This window comes from Eleutherodactylus coqui, chromosome 1, assembly GCF_035609145.1.
Source record: "Eleutherodactylus coqui strain aEleCoq1 chromosome 1, aEleCoq1.hap1, whole genome shotgun sequence".
Lineage (NCBI taxonomy): Eukaryota > Metazoa > Chordata > Amphibia > Anura > Eleutherodactylidae > Eleutherodactylus > Eleutherodactylus coqui.
Genome location: NC_089837.1, coordinates 467,532,768 through 467,557,089, shown reverse-complemented (window position 1 = coordinate 467,557,089; position 24,322 = coordinate 467,532,768). Strand labels below are relative to the sequence as shown.

The 24,322-nt window shown below is 44.8% G+C and overlaps 1 protein-coding gene across 5 annotated transcripts in view; it reads right to left on the bottom strand.

Annotated features, from left to right (window-relative positions):
• Window positions 1-24,322, bottom strand: part of SCN8A (sodium voltage-gated channel alpha subunit 8) — a 122,567-nt gene that overhangs the window by 30,132 nt on the left and 68,113 nt on the right. For all 5 annotated transcript variants that reach the window (XM_066584357.1, XM_066584355.1, XM_066584354.1 and 2 more), the window contains 5 exons: window positions 23,058-23,522; window positions 13,488-13,605; window positions 11,677-11,831; window positions 8,869-9,042; window positions 2,415-2,537 (listed from right to left, as the gene is read on the bottom strand). In XM_066584357.1, coding sequence (XP_066440454.1) covers window positions 2,415-2,537; window positions 8,869-9,042; window positions 11,677-11,831; window positions 13,488-13,605; window positions 23,058-23,522 — 1,035 coding nt within the window. The remainder of the gene's footprint in view (window positions 1-2,414; window positions 2,538-8,868; window positions 9,043-11,676; window positions 11,832-13,487; window positions 13,606-23,057; window positions 23,523-24,322) is intronic.

Sequence of the window (24,322 nt, the reverse complement as noted above, 5' to 3'; positions counted from 1 at the left end):
CTTGTTAATGTTAAAATCGCGATTTCGTGGTAAATTGCGATTTTAACATTAACAAGTCCTATAGACCCCTGGAGAAAAAAAAACGCTTGCGTTTTTGGTGCATTGCGTTGCGTTTTTAACATTAGAAAGTCCCATTGACAATTGCGTTAACAAAAAACGCAAACGCAAGTGTGTGGGAGCCCTTAGGCTGATAATAGTTCTGACACTTCCTGTTCTGAATAACAGCGTCGTAGACCATAGATACAAGATTAGAGGGAACTCATTGACTTCTATGGGGGAGTTTTGTGGGAATGCTCTGTGACCTGTGCAGGTAGGGGGAACAGGTGTGTTGTGACCATCTACAGCAGCTGATAATAGCTTAAAAAATAAAAAAATCGCTAAAAGGTGATTGCTTTAGCGATAATCATTGCGCCTAAATGTGCGCCCATTGGGTACTTTTCGGGCACTGCTAGGTGATCGTTAAATTCAGTCCAACCTAAAAATCGTCCTTCAGCCTTATCAGCAGTTCTGCACGGGTAGTGCTGATAGCATTGTTTCCCGCTGGAGAAAAAAGGAACTGAATGCAGATAAGAGCCCTCAGGCTATTAACTGCTTTCAGCTAAGGCTTCATTTGCACACTTTATTGCTCTTAAGTAGCTGAGTAGCTACTTAATAGTTTATGCAAAATGATTGCTCAAAGCTGTCATTTGAACAGTTGTTTGAGCAATCTTTGAGCAATCATCGGCCCGTATAAACCAGCCTTTACCTTTCATTGTAATCTTGCCTGTGATGATAATGAGATGCCTGCTGAGAAGTTTTCTCTACAGAACAAGGAGTGCCGGATTATAGTTCAGTTTATTGCTAGATTGTGCAAAACTGAGCGATAATCGTTTAGTCGCTGGCAGCGCTTACGTTGTTCAGTCTGTGCAGCCATAAGAATCAAATGACGATTGGCCGGTGTAAACAGGAAGTTCTTCATCTATGAACAAATGCCTGTTTACTGTGAATAGAGGAAGGTGGTGGTCAGAAGAAATCTCTCACGCGTTCTGCCTCCATTTGCTAAACAACTTATCACTCCTGTGTGAAAGCATAGGAGCAATAATCGTTGGGATGACAGTCATCCCCTGTAAATGGATCCTTCGTGGTGAAAATTGCAAGATATTAGGATTTTTTCTTAAAATATAGCGACATGGAAAATTAAAAAAAAGAAAAAAAAAATCTGCAAAACTATTAAAAACTATCATGAAAGCCTGATTTAGGCAATAGGCCATTTTCTGATGACAAGTTCCCTTTAAGCACAAAACAGTTATGGAAATTAATATAAGATCTTGGCAACTTCTAGGACTGCCAATAATCAAAGAAACAGAGTTTAAATAACTATAAATAGTGAATAAATGGCTGTTTAGTGGTGCAGCAGGCAGTCCTTGTCCCTAATTTTTTTGTGTGGATGAATTGGAGGAACTAATGCACAATGACCATGCAAAAGCATCAATTTCAATGCAGTTTGGGGATAAATTCCATTGTATTCAAATAAGTCTATCAGTGTTGGGTCAGGCATGGATGGATGCATTGTCTGAGTCAGGCACGGCCCACGCTACATTAACGCAAAATGGTTCCATTCCTTTCATGTAATTATTAGACAAGCTGCAACCAGCACCGGCATCTAAACAATCTACTTTTGCAGTTCCTATGGATATATGTATCAATACCATTGACTGCAAAAAATTGTTAGGTTTCATAATATTTAAAAGAAGCATTCTAGGAAATCGTTTAAATGATCCAAATCGGGTTCCTACAGCCAGAGTAATAGCACAGGGCACCATAAAGCAGAGAGAGAGAGAAAGAGAGAGAGAAGGAGAGAGAAAGAGAGAGAAGTGGCAGGAAGTGAAAAAAGCTTCGCTGTCAGACAAGCCCTCCAGTCTTCATAAGACTGGACTGAGAACAACAAGGTGCAGCAAGATGAATTAAACCAAAATGTGAAAGTCTCTTTAATTGGATGACTAGACGAATTATCTCTTCTATCTTGACCAAAGACAAGGTTCTTTAAATTTCTGCAATCTACACCCAGTTCCCCAGATAATATACAAAACAACTTATGAAGATGAGTTGCAAAGGGTTCAAATTCCTCTTCTTTGCACCTGGTGATTCTCCCTATAGAGATATAGCAGGGAAACCATCTGGGTGCTGGAGACAAGCCAGGCCACATGAGAACAGCCAATGTTAACGATGTACTACGAATGATATGTCATTTTTGGCCAGTATCAATGTGATGAGGCAGCTGAATGCATCTCCCTTGTTTCAGCAGAGGGTGCAGGGAATAAGGAAGTCAGCAGCTGCATCATGAATTCTGAATTTCAATCCAGTTTGATCAGTTCTAGCATGCTTAAAACTGCTCCGTACGCATGCAGAAGGATCAGCTGCTTTCAGCATCTTACCCTCATCCCTTCAAATCGTGACAAGGCTCTTAGGGGTCTCAAAGCTCTTAAGGTCCTAAGGGACTTAATGGCACCTAGTTCCGAGTAGCCCAAGGCATTAGCTATTAAGCTTACTAAAGATACCTACACAGAAACAGAAAAGCAAAGAGAGGTTCCAGACTGTTAGAATAAAAGCCTAACACTGATTGAACAGCCTGGATTCAAGACTGGTGGCCCCAGCTGTCTAAGTCACGGGACAGAAGCAACCTGGAAGGAAACATGGTTGAAAAGGTGTTAGCACGGGAAGGAGAAATATATGAGAGTGAAGCACGAACCACACGGATAGACATAAAAAAGGACTGTTCAAGGCGGAGCTGACAAAATTCTTACCCTGGCCCATCACCGTCTCCTGGTTACAGCTGCTCCCATTAAATTAAGCCAGACAAATTTAAAGGTACCTGTGAGAAAGAATACAAATAAACATATACAGGACAGGCCTCCTAAAAATACGGCAGCTGGAATTTAAGGTTACGGGTTGTGTAGCTAGGTCATGGTCTCCTCCTTATATTCTGCTATGTTAGTGGGGTTTTATAGGATGGGATGGTGGTTTTCGTGAAGGACTTCAAAAACTTTGTTGTCCTTAAAAAATACAAGAAAAGTGAAGAACTGATGTATGTCGAAGAAACTCCAGAAGTTCACATGGGCCGGATGTTCGCATTTGGCGGATTCCGTGTCAAATTCAATGATGATTGATTGGTGGATTTCACCTATGCAATGCAAAGGGTGAAATTCACAATGAAAATCAGTAACATGAACTGATGAGCTGTGGATTTAAAATCCACATTGCCTGTCAATTTCTGCACAATTTTTACCCAATGTGTAGATGATATTTGCTAAAATCTTGTGCCCTTTGGAGCTACTGCAATGTGTTGTTGATTTTTCAACCGCAAGTTTGTACAGAAAATCCAATGCATATATGCCTCGTGTGGAAGTACCCTTAGGGTGGCTTCACACGAGCGTGTTTTTGTTTGTGCATACGCGCCCACAAAAACACACTTCTATTAAAAGCAATGCATTCCTTATGGTGTGTGCACATGTCCATGTTTTACAGGTGCGTGCCTGTAAAGATAGGACATGCGTGCACCATAGGGAATGCATGCATTGTCTTCAATGGAGCCGCGGCTGTTGGCAGATAATGGTCTGCCGGCACCCCTGAATTGTTTTTTTGGGGAAGGGCTTTACATATAAGCTCTTCCCTGAAAAACAAGAATTTTAGTGTAAAATAAAAAAAACAACGTACCTGTCCGCCGGTGCCATGTCACCGTGGGGATGAAGAACACATCTGCTACATGCATCAGATGTTTCCATCATCCCCACGAGGAAAAAGAATTCCGTGCTGCACCTGCCACATCTGTGACAAATGCAGCAAAGGAATTCTTCATCCTTGTGGGGAATAAAGAATTCCCTACCACAGTTGCCTCTGATTGGTCCCTGCACTCAGCCAATCACAGGCAGCACTCACTCACCCATTCATGAATTGTCATTCAATAGCTGAGAGCTGCCTCTGATTGGTCACAGTACTCAGTCAATCAGAGGCAGCCCATTCAGCAGGCGGGGATTTTAAATCCCCGCCTGCTGAATACTCCTCCGAGCAGTGCAGGAGAAGAGCTAGCTGGACGCGGCTGAGCCCCGGCAGCTGAAGGAAGGTGAGTATGTGGTGTTTATTATTTTTTACACCATTTTTTCCTGTTTTTAATGGGATGGCTTATATTTAAAGCCCTTCCCTGAAAAACAATTGCAGAATGCTGGCAGCTGGATCCTGTACCGTAGCTGTCATCTGTGACAGCTGTGGTAGAGAATTCTTTATTCCCCGCAGGGATGAAGAATTCCTTTGCTGCATCTGTCACAGATGTGGCAGGTGCAGCAGGGAGTTCTTTTTCCTCGCAGGGATGAAGGAAACATCTGCCATGTGTTCTTTATCCTCGCTGGGACATGGCAGCGCCAGACAGGTAAGTTTTTTTTTTGTTTGCTTTTTTTTTACACTAAAATTCTTGTTTTTCAGGGCAGAGCCTATATGTAAAGCTCTTCCCTGAAAAATCACTTCCGGGGTGCCGTCAGACTATTGCCTTCAATGGAGCCACCGGCAGCTACGCAGCTCCATTGAAGGCAATGCACGGACCTTCATACACACGTGTTTTTGCGCGTACAGGGGTGCGAACTTATGTACGCACACGCTCGTGTGAAGCCACCCTTGGCTGCGTTCATACAAGCGAGCGCAATATTAGCTTGACACACTCAGACCAATATCGAGCTTGTAAATCTACAATCTTCCCTGCAATTGTAATGTGTTTAGCATAGTGAAAAATCACATGTTGTTTCAATAGGAAAAAGTTAAAAAACAAATTGCACTCGCATGAAAATTGCACTTCCATGTGAATGCAATTTTTTTTTTCCTCTCATAGAAAATTAGGGATATCGCCCAAAAATAGGACTGCATCTAGAAGTGCATGGAAATCGCGAGTGAAAATACAGCCTGAGGCCTCAGTCAGACGGGCGTTTTTTCGCGCGTTTTGCGCATGCGCATGCGTTTCGCGCATATATAGAACCAATAGTTCGCTATGATATCGGTCACATGTCCGCTTTTGCGAAAAATTATAGGACACGACGATTCGCAAATCGCGCCTATCTGCGTTCGCCGTTTTATGTGCGCACCAAAATCATTTTTTTTGCCGGTCAGACGAAGTTTCATGCGCATTTTGATGCGCACGGCGATTTTTCTCCGGTCAGACGGGCGTTTTGCAGTGACGATAAACGCGGGTAGGTGCAGATTTTTCCCGCGATTTTTCGCCTCCGGTCACGCGATTTACGCATGCGCATCCGACATGCGATGCGCAAAACGCACGAAAAAACGCCCGTCTGACTGAGGCCTTAGAAGATGAAGAAACAATAGAGCTAAATGGCAGGAGCCTTCTCTCAAATGCTACACTCAGCTGTGTGACCTAACGGACGTAGAGCTGTATATACAAAGGTTTACTCTGTGTCTTATATAGAAGTATTATCACCAAGTCTGTGTTGCAGTCTATTACTTTTGGACTAAACAGACTGAGTTCTGGGCTTGACATAGTGCATTCTCTGTAGAGTAAGACCTGTGGGACATAACAAAATATGGATAGTCCTGTAAAACGGAAAACGGCTGGTTAATACAATAGTTTATAGCTCATATTCTGAATAAAATTGTATTTCTAAAAATAAAAGGTCTATTCAAGCTTTGATTTACAGTCCTCAGATCTAAGGCAATAATGCACAGTACAGGGAAAGTATTGCTTTTATACCCCAAAAGTGCTTTAGAGTGTAATTATTTTTATTCAATACACTTCAGCATCAATACAACGCTGTCTTTCTCTATTGCATATACTGAGCCCAATTAACATAACATATAAAATTTCCAAGAAAATTCCCATTTTGCACATATTTACAGATTAAAGGGCCACTCCGGGAAAACCCACTTTTCCATCTCTACTCCCTGACCTGAGTGCCTGTCACCCTCTGGAGGTCTCCTGTATATATTGCAGTCACTTCTATGCAGTGCAGCCTCCTGTCTGACACTTGTTAGGCACCATTTTGATGCTGATATTTCTTTCGGTTCACTTTCTTTATAGTCTGCTAACACTTGGCACAGCATCACATGACCAGCTAGAACCAGTACCATCTCTGCCTGCTGCGAGGACAGTGCTGCTACCTTCAGTATTCTATATTCACCTAAATACACTACAGAACCTAATTTTACCAGCAGGTAACTGTGATAGCAGGTTCTGTGTCCACCACTGCATAAAGAGCTTGTGTGGTAGAGTCCATGTAATATCATCACACAGGACTGAAAAACTGAGTTATTGAGAGAACATAACGCCAAGTAATAGTAGCCAACATATAAATACTGGTGGGCTAGTTACATAATAAATGAAAACAAAAGAATTCACCGATTTGGCCCCTTAAATCTTCAAAAATTGTTTAATATATTTGTACTTATTTTTTTCAGCTTACATGATGTCCTGTTACCAGAGAGCAGTGTATACCGAGAGCTCATATGACAGTTTCACAGAGCAGAACTGCCTCCAAATAAATGAAATATTGATTCAAAGGAGGAAAGAAAATATATGGAGTTCTAAATCATTAAAAAATATAGGTAAAAAAATACTATTTAAAAAAATATATATATTTTAATATACATTTTAACTGTAAAAAATTGTGCAAAAGAGAAATTTTCTGTAAAAGTTATTCTGACTTAACTCATACATTAACTTAGTATTATCGTCATGTTCAGACACATGTAAATCATTATAATGAATTGCAATTCATTCCAGCTTCTCTTAACTGGACAATCCTTTTTTGTTAGAAAGGTCCCTGACCACAAGTAGATTTCCCAGCAATCAGCTGTAATCTGTGGAGAAACACGGCAGAAAGTGTTTCATTTCCCTGCAGTGCCTCCCCAGGGGAAATAAAGTATTACAAAGTACCTATTAAAATCAATGGACTGTCAAACTAATGCACGGACATGTAGGGCCTTTTTGAGGGAGAGGTGCTATTTCTAGTTGCTGTGTGTTCTGGCTCATAGATGAGGGTCCTAAAAGGTGGATCCCATCTATTAACTCAGAATTCTCTAATAGGATATTTCAAAGAGCAGCACATACTGAATTTCAACAATCCATGAAATTATTTAAATGAGCTATGTGTCATTACAACATAAAAGTAAATTTAAAAGAAGATATTTAGTAAGCAACTTTGAAGGGGTATCCCCATCCTCCATAGGATATGCATGTTTAGGTGAGGGTCTGTCTACATCGCCTCTTTCCATAAACCCCAAAAGCCTTCTCTGGAGGAAGTCACCTATACATTCAGCCTAGATGGCAGAACTCAAGTGTTTTTCCAACAAGTTAAATGCCCAGAGGAGAGCAGCTACCGTATTAGACATTCATGCCCTACCCTGTGGATAAGAAAGCCCCTGCAAGCACTTTAAGTTACTGATATGATACGATAATTTAAACTCAAGAATAGATGATTAAGATGCTGCAAAGTAAGAATCATTTCAAAAATAGAAGGTGCCTGATTGGCTCCCAAAATGTATTCTACAGCAGGACAACGATCCCAAACATCTAGCCAATGTTACTGAGAACTATCCTCATCGTAAAGAAGAACAAGGAGTCCTGGAAGTGATGATAGGGCCCCACGGAGCCCTGATCTCATCATCATCCAGTCTGTCTTGGATTACATGAATAGACAGAAGATCTGTGGTGAGTTCTAAAAGATGTTTGGAACAACCTCCCTGCAGAGTTCCTTCAAAACCTGTGTAGAAGAATTGATGTAGTTTTGAAGGTAAAGGGCGGTCACACCAAATATTGATTTGATTTAGATTTCTCTTTTGTTCATTCACTTTGCATTTTGGTCATTGACAAAAATAAACTATTAACACTTCTATTTTTGAAAGCAGCACTTTTTACTTACTTTGCAGCATTTTTTCCCCACACCTGCCGCTTAAATCTTTTGCACAGTACTGCATATCTGAGCATTGCTTGAATACTTGTGTTTGGGTTACGGGGGACAACTGTCGCTCCCTTGCTTTCACACAGGAGTGATAGTTGCTCACGGAATGCAGGCGGAGAATGAAAAATGACTGCCGGTTTACACGGAGGGAGAGTCGCTCACTAGTCGCTTCGTTTTGAGTGAGCTGAGACAAAGGGACTAGTGAGCAATTGTTCGCTCAGTACCCTGTCAGATCCCATGTTTACATGGGACAACTATCGCTGAATATTGCTCATTTGAGGAATTTTGGGGGACCAAAAGTTGACCCCTGTAAAGGCATCCTTACAAACGTTATCATCAAACTGGTTGCTCCACAACGGATTTTTATATGATAGTTGTGGGAGTCCTGAAGCTGAAACCTCACCAATCTAGTATTGATGGAGGTCTCAGTAACTCCAGGATGTGTGCGGGGCCTCTGTTGTAGGACCCCAATAGCTTTATTTGTGGGATAAACCTTTCAATCCACCATACTTCTTTCTCTATTATAAGGTTATTTAAATACTTGTTTGTATAGAGGAAAGCACTATTTTGCATGCATTTATCCGAACTTACAGTCACATCTTCCCTAAATATTCCTCTACACTAAACTCTCCAAGACATACATCTAACTGATTGCCTGCAAAACACAAAGCTGGGGCCTGATTATAGCATCTCTATCAGCACGGTTATTTGTTATCTTTCCATATATGATAAGGCTCAGGGCGTTATATGCATAATTATACATCATTACATTTCACATTTCATCTGTATAACCCATCATCTTCTGTACTAAAGAAAGGTTGCGTAAGTTAATGTAATAACATGGTTGGGTCGCAATAGCCTAAACTAGACCGTTCTAACTGGACTAAGCTATATTTTTAATGCCTCTTCAATAAAACAGAGATAAAATGATACATACATCAACTATGAGGAAGTCAAGCCAGCACCAGGCATTCGTGAAGAACTTGACAAATCCATAGGCCAGCCACTTCAGTAACATTTCCAGGATGAAAATGTAAGTGAAAACCTTATCTGCATACTCGAGAACTGTTCGAATGGTCTTGCGTTGTTCTATGTAGATATCTTCAAAGGCCTGTAAATAAAAGTGCATTGGATAAGATATTCTATTTTATGTAGATGCGGATTCAGACATTTTTCAATAAAGAGGAGGATGTACAAAAAATACAACGATTCGTTATGTCCTAAAGTCTGAAGTCTGCACAAAGAACTCAGTGCATTGTGTCAGTGCGGCATTTATTATCGGGTGATTGTTTGATTTGGTAAGTGAACTTACCCAAATATAGTTCTGGGGTTCTGTTGTATTTATGTTTTAAGCTTAGTTCTATGGTTGTATTTGTGTACTAAGCTTGGTTCTAGTGCTGTATTTATGTCCTGAGCTTGGTTCTAGAGCTGCATTTATGTCCTGAGCTTGGTTCTGGAGCTGCATTTATGTGCTGAGCTTGGTTCTGGAGCTGCATTTATGTCCTGAGCTTGGTTCTAGAGCTGCATTTATGTCCTGAGCTTGGTTCTGGAGCTACATTTATGTCCTGAGCTTGGTTCTGGTGGTGTATTTATGAACTGAGCATAGTTCTAGTTCTGAATTCATGTACTGAGCTTGGTTCTAGAGCTGTATTTATGTACTGAGCTTGGTTCCGGTGGTGATGCACAGTGTGACTGGCCACACAAACTAGCCTACATTCATCCGCGGAGACCAATGACTACACAATTTTGCCATTACTGTAATTTGTGTGGCCAGCCACACTATGCATTTTTACCCTTTAGGGTGGGCCACAACTCATGGGCTAGTGCTGTGCCCCCCCCCCCCCCCCCCCCCCTCCCAGGCTAAAATGTGCAAGCCAGCCTCTGTTGACAGGCTGCTGTGAATACACGTATACACAGCAGACCGTCAATTACCTCTGTAAGGAGTAGATGAGGAAAGAGGCAGTGGGGATGCTCCCCTCTAGAGTACAACTAATTCTATAAATCCACTGTATTCTTTCATTGCTCTATTAGTCAAACAGCAAGTTGCTATTTTAGCTAATATGAGAATGGAGCAGTAGCTGTAACATGCTGCCCTTACATAGGACAGTATATTCAGATGACAGATCTGCTGTAATGAGATACAATGTTCATTATAAAAGGTGAAACACTGCAATAGAAACTTCAGAAACAAACAAATTATTATAATTATCAGGAAATACAATTCTGACTCTAGAAATACGAATAGGGTAAATGTATTCTACAAAAATAAGCCAATTTTTTCACATTAATTTGCATTTCCAGTAATTATGTAAACTTAATACAATATAAAAAGTGCCACAAGAGATGCTGACATTGACAAACAAAACAAATAAAAAAGGTTGTAACACACTGGAGATAAGAAATGCCAATCCAATGGGACACAACATCTCTATTGAGGAACTTAAAGTAAAAGGAAAGTGACTTCTGTCTATGCAGCCATTTCTCAGGTTCAGGTAGTATTCTGTGCAGATACAGTTATCTCTACAGATCTCACAAAGGCTGGGTTCACACGGAAATCTCGATGAATGTCCGCAGCAGGACCGCACAGAAATTCCCGCAGCTGAAGTCCCGCAGCTGAAGTCCCGCAGGTTTTGGCGTGGGTTTTGAAAGCGGCTTGTTCCACTGTGGCCATCTCTCCCCATAGAGAGGAGAGAGCCGTCAGCGGAAATGGCAATAAAATTGACATGCCGTGGCTTTGAATTCCGCATGGCATGTCAGTTTCAGCGCGGCTTGGCCGCAGCGGCCTGTCCGTAGCGTGTGGACGAGATCTTGTCAAATCTGGTCCACTTTGCTGCTTAATCTCAGGTTAAAGATTGCCGGCGGAATTTCCGTCCAGAAAGTCTGCACGGAAATTCCACTCCGTGTGAACCCAGCCCAAATGCACTTTCCGCCAAGCCTACAGCTGGTGAGGTTACAGTATACAAAAATAGCAAGTACACACAAACAATGGACCTCAAACATGGCAACTACAGTATACAAAAATAACAGGCATTGATCATGGCAGCCAATCAGGATATACCGCTATTTTTCAAGTGGCGATAATTAGGTTGCCTTGAGCCATTGTTATTCCTTGCATGTGACACAAAGTTTTGCATATGTCATGCAGAGCCTGAGCCATATTTTAGGCCCAATGTCCACAGGCAGATTTGATGTGGGAGATCCACAAATCAAGCCTCCCATAGGGATGCATTAGCATCTGCAAAACAATTTAAATAAAGCATGCGGATGTGATTTTTTTACCCGGCGTGCAGATCGCATTTGAGGGTAGAAATCGCAGCATGCTTTATTTTCCTGTGGATCCCGTGGGACGGCTTCAATGGAATATTTTTCCTGTGGACGTGCCGCGAATCCGCAGAAAAGCAGGAGATTAAAAAAATAATAATAAAATTGCACCGCGCATGCGTCTGGCATGTCGCCGGCGCGTCCGGATGCATCCGCCCTGCTGAAGAAAGAAGATCCGACCAGCAGGCACAGAGGAGACCCGCGCTGGAGCAGGACAGGTAAGAAAATGTATTTTCCTATCCATGTCTGCGGGCACGGCTTGATTCCGCTGCGGGATTCAGCAGATGGATTCCGTGCGTGTAAGTGGACATGAGGCCTTATACTATACCTGAATGCAATGTGCTATGTAGCAACGAAGTGTGTGACACAAATAAACAACTTTTCAGAATGTCTACAACAGGATGAAGATAAATACAACACTTACCAAAGCCCCGGAGCTCAACAAGATCATGAAGATGATAAAGGTTTCAAACCAGTTGTGTTCCACTATAAGGAAACAGGTTTTCCGCAGGGTCCACCAACTCTTTCCAATCCCTTCTTCTACGCTGACTTGACAACACTTGAAACGTGCCACACACCCTATACAGAATACATAAAGCTTTTTTTTAAACTTTTAAAGTGCAACAGGTTTCAAAAATATACTTATGTTAAAGTAGATAATTGGACAAGCATCAAAGTGTATATAGAATATATAGGACATGTAGATAATTCTTGATCCAAAACATGTTTTTGCTAATACAGCAGTCAAGGAGCATTGCCGTGGCTGCCATCTTTGCTCACTGGCTTTTGGTGTCACCACAGCAGGTGGCCACTATTCACACTCCTGTCTGCCATGCAGTCCCGTACATCTGCCTGTAGGGCATGTCCACTCCCATACTTAAAGGGCTAGTGCGTGCCCAGTTTATGCCTCCCCAACCTGTCCTCTGAAAACCCTGCTATAGTTGGCATCCTACCTATGAGGATGATGTCTAAGCAATTTGCTTCCACCCTATTGTGAAAGCCTGATCAGTAGTTTGTGTGTTCATCAGTTTTCCTGTCTATTTGGACTTCTCCATCCCTGACTACGTCTATAGGACTACTCTCTCTGCCAGATGCCTGCCCTGACTTGGACTGTTTATTGCATTGCACTCGTTCTGCCAGTCCTGACCACAATCCTGATTCCGTACTGCCTGTCTTGATCTTGGCTAAAAGTACCTTCACACAGAACAACTAGCACTCAGATAGTCCCTCAGAAAAGTCGTTGAAGAACAAGAACAAGAATCATTGCTTTTAAACGGAGCAGAGAGAATATCCATCCAAAATTGTTCACAAGTCATTCAAATAGGAATGACTGACATTAGACCAGATGACTTCTGATCAACCAGCAACTTTTTTTGGTAAGAAACTTATTACTGGTCACCCTGTTGGTGGCCATGTTTGCACTGAATGACTGTTTGAATGTGTCCAATTGAGTGACTATATGGCCACGTAAAGGCACCTTAAATATTCCCTTTCTGTTCACACCCTCAGATACTGCACCTCGGTCTTGTTTGGCGTTCGCTGCCACATAAGAGAGGCTACATCTGCAAGTAGCTGGTTGGGGGTCCCCACAGGTAAGACCAGACCACAGTCGGTTGGGTGAAAGCCAAAAGGGATCCACATCCGTTCGCTGGGAACACCACTTTAACTGCTATACCTATATACTAGTGTATGTATGCCTATGTAACAAGACAACACTTGTATATTTCATCTAAAAACTCTTCAATCACCCCACAAAACAAGGTCTCATTTCTAAAGCAGGATTCAAAGAAACGTATATGCATTTGCGATGCATTTTTTTGGGATGCTCGTCGTATTTTTGAGTGTATTACAGTGTATTTTACAGTACTTTTTGACGCATAAGTGATGTGCAATTGTGCATGGCAAGAACATGTACCAATGCTCTAACCAATAAAATGGCCAATTAGTTTAATGAGTTCAAGATGTCCTTTTTTCCTGCAAAATTGCTTTGGAAAATAGAGCATGCTGTGTATTTTTTTGCATGGCCGAAATGGCTTCGAAATCAATGGGTTCTATTTTCTGCGCTTTACCACATTAGGCTGTATTCCAGCCACTTCCTTCTATCACTAAGAATACCATTTCCACCAAAAAGTTAAAGCCAATGTGTGGTGTAGCAATCTCATAAAAGGTTTTAACTTGTATACAGCAAAATTACCAACCCCATGCTAAAATACAAACAACAGTGTGGGAACCCACCATCTGTAAAGCAGTTATCTGGATCCAGATATTCTTCTGGCTGTTCTACTGGAACTTCTTCAGCTTCTTCCTTGATGTCAATGGTGCTACCTTCTGAGGAACTGGTGTCATCGAGTTTCTGCGGAAAATACGTAAAAATGTGAAAAAGAATGCAATTCTGATAGAGATTGTAAAGTATTCTGAAACATCCATAATCTGCCTAAATTATAATCTCTACTTTAGTCAATTCATGTAACATGATTTTGCACCATTTGGTTTATTTTACCACCAAATTGAAAAAGCAACACCTGTTTAGACTTTTCTAGAATTACACTGCCCTGTCTCAGAGGACTACTCTGAAGCTCCTGCTACAAAAGGCACAAGGTCAGAAGATCAACAAAAATTAAAGGTGATGGTGCATGCAAGCAATAGCTGTGACAATACAGTACAAGCAGAAATGTACCTGTTAGGACCCATCCGAAAGCATAGTGACTAGAGATGAGCGAACACCAAAATGTTCGGGTGTTCGTTATTCGGAACGAACTTCCCGCGATGCTCGAGGGTTCGTTTCGAACAACGAACCCCATTGAAGTCAATGGGCGACCAGAGCATTTTTGTATTTCGCCGATGCTCGCTAAAGTTTTCATGTGTGAAAATCTGGGCAATTCAAGAAAGTGATGGGAATGACACAGAAACGGATAGGGCAGGCGAGGGGCTACATGTTGGGCTGCATCTCAAGTTCACAGGTCCCACTATTAAGCCACAATACCGGCAAGAGTGGGCCCCCCCCCCTCCCAACAACTTTTACTTCTGAAAAGCCCTCATTAGCATGGCATACCTTTGCTAAGCACCACACTAGCTACAACAAAGCACAATCACTGCCTGGATGACACTCCGCTGCCACTTCTCCTGGGTTACATGCTGACCAACCGCCCCCCCTCCCCCCCACAGCGCACACCAAAGTGTCCCTGCGCAGCCTTCAGCTGCCCTCATGCCACGCCACACTCATGTCTATTTAGAAGTGCGTCTGCCATGAGGAGGAACCGCAGGCACACACTGCAGAGGGTTGGCATGGCTAGGCAGCGGCCCTCTTTAAAAGGGGCGGGGCGATAGCCCACAATGCTGTACAGAAGCAATGAGAAATAGAATCCTGTGCCACCGCCATCAGGAGCTGCACACGTGGGCATAGCAATGGGGAACCTATGTGCCACACACTATTCATTCTGTCAAGGTGTCTGCATGCCCCAGTCAGACTGGTAATATGTACCTTAACAGTAACCGCGTTGGTGGTAATGTGGTGGTGACTGCGGACCTAGTAGCACGGTTGTATTTTGTTGGTTTTCGGAATGCGGCCAGGATTAAGTGGGCCGTGGCGGGGGGATGGTGTGGGGGCTCTCGTTGTGTCGGTAAAGGTGAAATTCTTGGACTGCCACCAGACGAACCAATGTAAAGGCATTTGCCAAGAATGTTTTCCCTGTTGGAGGAGGAGGGGGATGTTTTTGAGGCACTACGTGTCCTCTCCACGTGTCCGTGGTTATATGCACCTTTACAGTAACCGCGTTGGTGGGAAATGGCCTCGCCGCTATCATGTCTTTGGGAAGCCTCTGTTTCCACACCCCAGAGACATACCATTAGCAGCGGTATAGGCAGAGGCCAGAATTCGTAACATTTCAGCCGTAGCATTAGGACAGGCCCCACTAACATATCACTAGCAGCATTATAGGAGGAGCGCAGTCTTCGTTCCATGTCAGCAATAGTAGCACTCAAGACAGGCCCCAGTAACAATTCCGAAGCAGTATAGCGGGAGCGCAGTCTTCGTTCCATGTCAGCAATAGTAGCACTCAAGACAGGCCCCAGTAACAATTCCGAAGCAGTATAGCGAGAGCGCAGTCTTCGTTCCATGTCAGCAATAGTAGCACTCAAGACAGGCCCCAGTAACAATTCCGAAGCAGTATAGCGAGAGCGCAGTCTTCGTTCCATGTCAGTAGCCTTAGTATAGCCAAGGCCCAAGTTACATTTATGTAGCTAAAGTGTAGGCCAACCCCACACACCTTTCTGTACCATGAGTGCAGGCGAAGAACATACAAATTGCTATGATTACACTGTAGGTGAGGGCCCCAAAAATTTGGTGTACCAACAGTACTAATGTACCTCAGTAAAAATTGGCCATGCCCAACCAAGATGGCAGGTGAATCGCTTTGGTTAATGTGGCTTAAGTGGTAACTAGGCCTGGAGGCAGCCCAGTGTAACGAAAAATTGGTTCAAGTTAAAGTTCCAACGCTTTTAAGCGCATTGAAACTTATAAAAATTGTTCAGAAAAATTATTTGAGTGAGCCTTGTGGCCCTAAGAAAAATTGCCCGTTCAGCGTGATTACGTGAGGTTTCAGGAGGAGGAGCAGGAGGAGGAATATTAGACACAGATTGATGAAGCAGAAATGTCCCCGTTTTGGATGGTGAGAGAGAACGTAGCTTCCATCCGCGGGTGCAGCCTACGTATTGCTTACGTATCGCTGCTGTCCGCTGGTGGAGAACAGAAGTCTGGGGAAATCCAGCCTTTGTTCATCTTGATGAGTGTTAGCCTGTCGGCACTGTTGGTTGACAAGCGGCTACGCTTATCTGTGATGATTCCCCCAGCCGCACTAAACACCCTCTCCGACAAGACGCTAGCCGCAGGACAAGCAAGCACCTCCAGGGCATACAGCGCTAGTTCAGGCCACGTGTCCAGCTTCGACACCCAGTAGTTGTAGGGGGCAGAGGCGTCACCAAGGATGGTCGTGCGATCCGCTACGTACTCCCTCACCATCCTTTTACAGTGCTCCCGCCGACTCAGCCGTGACTGGGGAGCGGTGACACAGTCTTGGTGGGGAGCCATAAAGCTGGCCAGGCCCTTAAAGACTGTTGCACTGCCTGGGATGTACATGCTGCTCGATCTACGCACATCCCCTGCTACCTTGCCCTCGGTACTGCGCCTTCTGCCACTAGCGCTGTCGGCTGGGAATTTTACCATCAGCTTGTCCGCAAGGGTCCTGTGGTATAGCAACACTCTTAAACCCCTTTCCTCTTCGGGAATCAGAGTGGGCAGGTTCTCCTTATACCGTGGATCGAGCAGTGTGTACACCCAGTAATCCGTCGTGGCCAGAATGCGTGCAACGCGAGGGTCACGAGAAAGGCATCCTAACATGAAGTCAGCCATGTGTGCCAGGGTACCTGTACGCAACACATGGCTGTCGTCACTAGGAAGATCACTTTCAGGATCCTCCTCCTCCTCCTCCTCAGGCCATACACGCTGAAAGGATGACAGGCAATCAGCCGGTGTACCGTCAGCAGCGGCCCAAGCTGTCTCTTCCCCCTCCTCCTCATCCTCCTCATGCTCCTCCTCCTCCTGTACGCGCTGAGAAATAGACAGGAGGGTGCCCTGACTATCCAGCGGCATACTGTCTTCCCCCGCCCCCGTTTCCGAGCGCAAAGCAGCTGCCTTTATGGTTTGCAGGGAATTTCTCAAGATGCATAGCAGAGGAATGGTGACGCTAATGATTGTAGCATCGCCGCTCACCACCTGGGTAGACTCCTCAAAATTACCAAGGACATGGCAGATGTCTGCCAACCAGGCCCACTCTTCTGAAAGGAATTGAGGAGGCTGACTCCCACTGCGCCGCCCATGTTGGAGTTGGTATTCGACTATAGCTCTACGCTGTTCATAGAGCCTGGCCAACATGTGGAGCGTAGAGTTCCACCGTGTGGGCACGTCGCACAGCAGTCGGTGCACTGGCAGCTTAAAGTGATGTTGCAGGGTGCGCAGGGTGGCAGCGTCCGTGTGGGACTTGCGAAAATGTGCACAGAGCCGGCGCGCCTTTACGAGCAGGTCTGACAAGCGTGGGTAGCTTTTCAGAAAGCGCTGAACCACCAAATTAAAGACGTGGGCCAGGCATGGCACGTGCGTGAGGCTGCCGAGCTGCAGAGCCGCCACCAGGTTACGGCCGTTGTCACACACGACCATGCCCGGTTGGAGGCTCAGCGGCGCAAGCCAGCGGTCGGTCTGCTGTGTCAGACCCTGCAGCAGTTCGTGGGCCGTGTGCCTCTTATCGCCTAAGCTGAGTAGTTTCAGCACGGCCTGCTGACGCTTGCCCAACGCTGTGCTGCCACACCGCGCGACACCGACTGCTGGCGACATGCTGCTGCTAACACATCTTGATTGCGAGACAGAGGAGGAGGAGGAGGAGGAGGAGGTTGCTTTAGTGGAGGAAGCATACACCTCCGCAGATACCACCACCGAGCTGGGGCCCGCAATTCTGGGGGTGGGTAGGACGTCAGCGGTCCCGGGCTCTGACTCTGTCCCAGCCTCCACTAAATTCACCCAATGTGCCGTCAGGGAGATGTAGTGGCCCTGCCCGCCTGTGCTTGTCCACGTGTCCGCAGTTAAGTGGACCGTGGCAGTAACCGCGTTGGTGAGGGCGCGTACAATGTTGCGGGAGACGTGGTCGTGCAGGGCTGGGACGGCACATCGGGAAAAGTAGTGGCGACTGGGAACTGAGTAGCGCGGGGCCGCCGCCTCCATGATACTTTTGAAGGACTCCGTTTCCACAACCCTATACGGCAGCATCTCAAGGCTGATGAATTTTGCTATGCGGACGGTTAACGTTTGAGCGTGCGGGTGCGTGGCGGCGTACTTGCGCTTGCGCTCCAACAGTTGCGCAAGCGACGGCTGGACGGTGCGCTGAACTACACTGCTGGATGGGGCCGAGGACAGCGGAGGTGAGGGTGTGGGTGCAGGCCAGGAGACGGTAGTGCCTGTGTCCTGAGAGGGGGGTTGCATCTCAGTGGCAGGTTGGGGCACAGGGGGAGAGGCAGGGGTGCAAACCGGAGGCGCTGAACGGCCTTCGTCCCACCTTGCGGGGTGCTTGGCCATCATATGTCTGCGCATGGTGGTGGTGGTGAGGCTGTTGGTGTTGGCTCCCCGGCTGAGCTTTGCGCGACAAAGGTTGCACACCGCTGTTCGTCGGTCGTCAGGCGTCTCTGTGAAAAACTGCCAGACCTTAGAGCACCTCGGCCTCTGCAGGGTGGCATGGCGCGAGGGGGCCCTTTGGGAAACAGTTGGTGGATTATTCGGTCTGGCCCTGCCTCTACCCCTGGCCACCGCACTGCCTCTTGCAACCTGCCCTGCTGATGCCCTTGACTCCCCCTCTGAAGACCTGTCCTCCTGAGTAAGCGTTGCACACCAGGTGGGGTCAGTCACCTCATCGTCCTGCTGCTCTTCCTCCGAATCCTCTGTGCGCTGCTCCCTCGGACTTACTGCCCTTACTACTACCTCACTGCAAGACAACTGTGTCTGATCGTCATCGTCCTCCTCACCCACAGAAAGTTGTTGAGACAGTTGGCGGAAGTCCCCAGCCTCTTCCCCCGGACCCCGGGAACTTTCGAATGGTTGGGCATCAGTGACGATAAACTCCTCTGGTGGGAGAGGAACCGCTGCTGCCCAATCTAAGCAGGGGCCCGAGAACAGTTCCTGGGAGTGCTCCCGCTCCTGAGCAGGTGTTATTGTAGTGGAGTGAGGAGGCTGGGAGGAAGGAGGAGCAGCAGACAGAGGATTCGGATTGGCAGCAGTGGACGGCGCAGAACTGCGGGTAGACGATAGGTTGCTCGAAGCACTTTCTGCCATCCAGGACAGGACCTGCTCACACTGCTCATTTTCTAATAACCGTCTCCCGCGTGGACCCATTAATTGGGCGATGAATGTGGGGACGCCAGAAACGTGCCTCTCTCCTAATCGCGCAGCAGTCGGCTGCGACACACCTGGATCAGGAGCTTGGCCTGTGCCCACACCCTGACTTGGGCCTCCGCGTCCTCGGCCGCGTCCACGTCCTCTAGGCCTACCCCTACCCCTCAGCATGCTGTATTACCAGTGATTTGATTTCACAGGCAGGAAATAAATTGGCGCAAGACTGCAGGCCAAATATAATTTTTTACCTTTTTTGAAAACGAAAGGCCCCACTGCCTCTAGTGAATGAATAATCTAAGTTTAATAACTGTGCTGTTTTCCTGCTAATGTGTCACAGAACGTGAGGGTAGCAGAGTTATTAACTGTGGCAGAGCAGGTATTTTATTTCCCAATTAAGGAAAGCAAATGGCGAAGCCAGGAGTAAAACGTAGCTGGGTGCGTATGATTTTTAAAGGTGTCACACGCAGCCGACACGTGTCCACCGCCCTTAGGACGGACAGAGGCCGGACAAATAGAATTATTTTCCGGTTTTTGGCACCAAAAGGCAGCACTGCGTATATTCTATGAACATGAGAAGTTTAATAACTGTGCTGTGTCCCTGCTAATGTGTCACAGAACGTGAGGGTAGCAGAGTTATTAACTGTGGCAGAGCAGGTATTTTTTTTCCCAATTAAGGAAAGCAAATGGCGAAGCCAGGAGTAAAACGTAGCTGGGTGCGTATGATTTTTAAAGGTGTCACACGCAGCCGACACGTGTCCACCGCCCTTAGGACGGACAGAGGCCGGACAAATAGAATTATTTTCCGTTTTTTGGCACCAAAAGGCAGCACTGCGTATATTCTATGAACATGAGAAGTTTAATAACTGTGCTGTGTCCCTGCTAATGTGTCACAGAATGTGAGGGTAGCAGAGTTATTAACTGTGGCAGAGCAGGTATTTTATTTCCCAATTAAGGAAAGCAAATGGCGAAGCCAGGAGTAAAACGTAGCTGGGTGCGTATGATTTTTAAAGGTGTCACACGCAGCCGACACGTGTCCACCGCCCTTAGGACGGACAGAGGCCGGACAAATAGAATTATTTTCCGTTTTTTGGCACCAAAAGGCAGCACTGTGTATATTCTATGAACATGAGAAGTTTAATAACTGTGCTGTGTCCCTGCTAATGTGTCACAGAACGTGAGGGTAGCAGAGTTATTAACTGTGGCAGAGCAGGTATTTTTTTTCCCAATTAAGGAAAGCAAATGGCGAAGCCAGGAGTAAAACGTAGCTGGGTGCGTATGATTTTTAAAGGTGTCACACGCAGCCGACACGTGTCCACCGCCCTTAGGACGGACAGAGGCCGGACAAATAGAATTATTTTCCGTTTTTTGGCACCAAAAGGCAGCACTGCGTATATTCTATGAACATGAGAAGTTTAATAACTGTGCTGTGTCCCTGCTAATGTGTCACAGAATGTGAGGGTAGCAGAGTTATTAACTGTGGCAGAGCAGGTATTTTATTTCCCAATTAAGGAAAGCAAATGGCGAAGCCAGGAGTAAAACGTAGCTGGGTGCGTATGATTCTAATAAGGACCTTTGGGGGGTCTTGAAGCCTACACTAACTACCAATTCTTTCCCTACAGCAGCTCCGGTACAAACAGCACTGTCCCTCATCTAACTCACACGGCATCTGAGGCGAACCGCGGGAGGGGCCGACTTTTATGTTCGGGTGACACCTGATCTTCCCAGCCACTCACAGCAGGGGGGTGGTATAGGGCTTGAACGTCACAGGGGGAAGTTGTAATGCCTTCCCTGTCTTTCAATTGGCCAGAAAAGCGCGCTAACGTCTCAGGGAAGGAAGTGAAAATAACCAGAACACCGCATGGTGTTCGTTACGAATAACGAACATCCCGAACACCCTAATATTCGCACGAATATCAAGCTCGGAAGAACACGTTCGCTCATCTCTAATAGTGACCTGAATGCGACGGATGGGCCCACATGCTTTGATCAAAATAGGTGCTAAGAACCTTGCAGCTTTATGTGGTTAGTGTATACAAGAGTTATGTATCCTCATTCAGATATTAAATGTGTATGAGTGCTGTTGCCACGTGTTTTTACTTGCACTGCATCGTTGCAGCCATGAATTACGTGCATCTTCATATTTAATTTAATGGTTGGATTTGCTGACCTTGTGCCATTTGTTGCCTCTGCATTTGTGGAGCAATGGCTGCCTCCACTTGCGTCGTGCACTCCAGGAGTCAAAAGAGAGCAAAAACTGGATGACTAAGCAGTAAAAAAATGTCGCCTGGTCAGAGGCACCCAGATTTCTGTAGCACAGTGCTGACAAAAGGGTCAGAATTTGGTGCAAGCATCATGATTTGATGACCCCTTCCTGTCAGCTGTTCACAGTATGTCAGTACCTCCATCTAAACTGCTAGAACCTATCTGGTCTGCAGGGCTAATATTCCTGTGGAATGATTTCAAAACCTAATGGAATATGCCAGGATGAATTGCTGCGGTTCTGTAGGACAAGGAGGTCCATTGTGCTACTAGATGGGTGTTTCTAAGCAAATGGTCATTCAGTGTTTGCTAATCTGTTTTATGGGATCATTATCTTGCCCTAAGTAGGTGACTGCAGATGGCAACACTTAAGGCTCTTTTAAACGCAATGATTATCGCTCAAAATTCGTCCAAACAGCCAAAAGTAAGCGATAATCATTACATGTAAACGCGGGTATCGTGCACATTTCGTTTGAACGATAGATTTTAGCTACGCATAAAATCCATCGTTCAGCCACTGAAGGACTGGGCAAATACATTCCATTTGATTGCATTTCTCTCATCTTTCCTAAGTCTGCGGGATACACAGTGTACTTCTTGTGTTTTGCTTTGCATACATAACGAGTACATTGTGTACTCTGCCAGGAGGAGAACAATGGAATCTGCTGGCAGATGTTTACACAGCTGGGTGTCTGTTTAAACACTCTCCCAGATCAGCAAACAACTCATGGAGGAAAAAGGAAGTTCTTTTACATGCAAATGAAGATGATTAAAGTGTTAATGGCCATTAAAGCCTCTAACACTTTATGCAAATACATTGCTAAATCTTTCAATCTTTTGGCCATATGAACAAATCTCTGTGCCTGTAAAAGGACTCTTAGCTCTCCATTATTTACAGCTTTTCTTCTCTCCAGTTGATCTGTTTATTGTGCTTTCACTGTTTTGCATGATAGGCTTTGTACTTGCTGTATTATAGCTTAGATTTTCTTGTTTTATGTACTTTTCTCTCACATGGGCATTTCTGACATTATACTGCATCACTCTTCCTGAAGTGCTGTAACTCAGAAAGTTGTTTTTTTTAGTTGAAAAAACAAAAAAACCTAGACATTTATGTTGTGCATTTGTTTCTAACTTGCAAATAAAGAGTGAGTGTAATTGCATACCAGTTTAATGTTCTTGACATACTTCTTAAATAATATGTCTGGATCTTTTACGGACTATTGATGACTTATCCTCTAGATAGTTCATCAATATGATTAGCGAGGAGCCACTGCTTGGGATCCCTGCTGATCAGCTGATTGCCGGGGCCTGTCAGTGCAGACAGCGCTGGAAGCAGATAGTGCTTCCAACATTGCAGCAGCCCGGTTTGGTACTACATGCACAGTTCACATTGAGAACTATCTGCACTGACAGTTGGCCCAAATATCAGCTGATTGACAGTGATCTTGAGCAGCAGACCCCCACCAATCAACTATTGATGACCTATCCTAAAAAAGTCGATAAAAGTCCCCAATAAGTCCTTTACTTTTAAGGGTCCTGTACTGCCGACAATTTCCTTTTTGGAGCAGATTGAAGTAAAAGTTAAAAAGAAAAAAGAAAAAGGGTAAAAGACTCACATCTTTGCTTCCGTCTTCATCAGATACACTGCTGAAATCCTCAGTATTCAGATTTTCAAAATCAGATTCGCCCAATGCAATTGGCACTTTGACTGTGAGGTTAGGGTTATGTATGAAAGACATGTGATCCTCATCTATGATATATTTCTCCATACTGCTTCCTATACCACTTGTTGTGCCATTGCCATTCTTCTGATATTCCATATCTCGATTGATATCCACCCCGGCATGATTAACTAGGCAATGCTTTTTCTCATACATGTCATCTAAAGGTTTTTCATCGGCGTCTTTCTTCTTAAAATGTGCTTGTATAAAGTTGTGGACTTTCAGTTTAATCCAAGCTATGCCTTTCTTAATGCGAATGACTGATATCTGAAGGTTGTTCATTTCTCCATCATCATCGGTGGCAGCCAGATTGTCTGCACTGAATGAGCTCAGTAACAAAGCAAGAAACAGATTCAGGACCTAGAAGAAAGTAATAGGAAGTGATATTTACCGCCGATACAGAGGATATATTCATATGTGCGCATAACACAAGTGCAAGAGATATCTTTCATGTTTCTGTGTATTGTGTATAAATCTATAAATCACATTTTATCTTAAGAGTCTCATAGAAAAACACACTGAGCCTTAACGCCCACTGAAAGCCTGCTAAGGACGGTTTCACATGACCGAGAAAATTGCGCAAGATTTGAGCATTGCAAGATGCACAAATCTCGCACGAATATGACCCCCATTCTTTTGAAAGGGGTCATATACATGAGCTGCATGTTCTAGCTTTTCGAGTTCCTTGGAAGGCATCGCCCATTGCTTTCAATGGGAGCTTTAATGCCTCACAGGACTCTCACATTTCGTGCGATGAGGATGCCAGTGTGAGCGCAATGCGAGATTTCCCATTGAAATCAATGGAAACACATCTGATCCTCCATCACACGGGAGGATCGGAACTTCACCGATGCAAGGTGTTTTTGCCAGAATACATGGCACATTCACAAGCATGATATGGGGCCGAGTTTCTTGGCCAAATCACAGAAGATCCCTTAAAACTATAATATTTTATTACTTTTACTTTAAAAAAAAAAAAACACACTTTGGGCTCAAGACACTCATCCACTGATGAGAAAATAAGACAAAGACAAAACAACAATGAGCAGAACAGACGTGCTGGTATAGGTCACGGTGTTACCACATAAAGGAAGTGTGATTTTAGACTCAGTTTGTACGTCTCAGGTATGGCTACGCAGTTTTTGTGCCATAGGAACTTC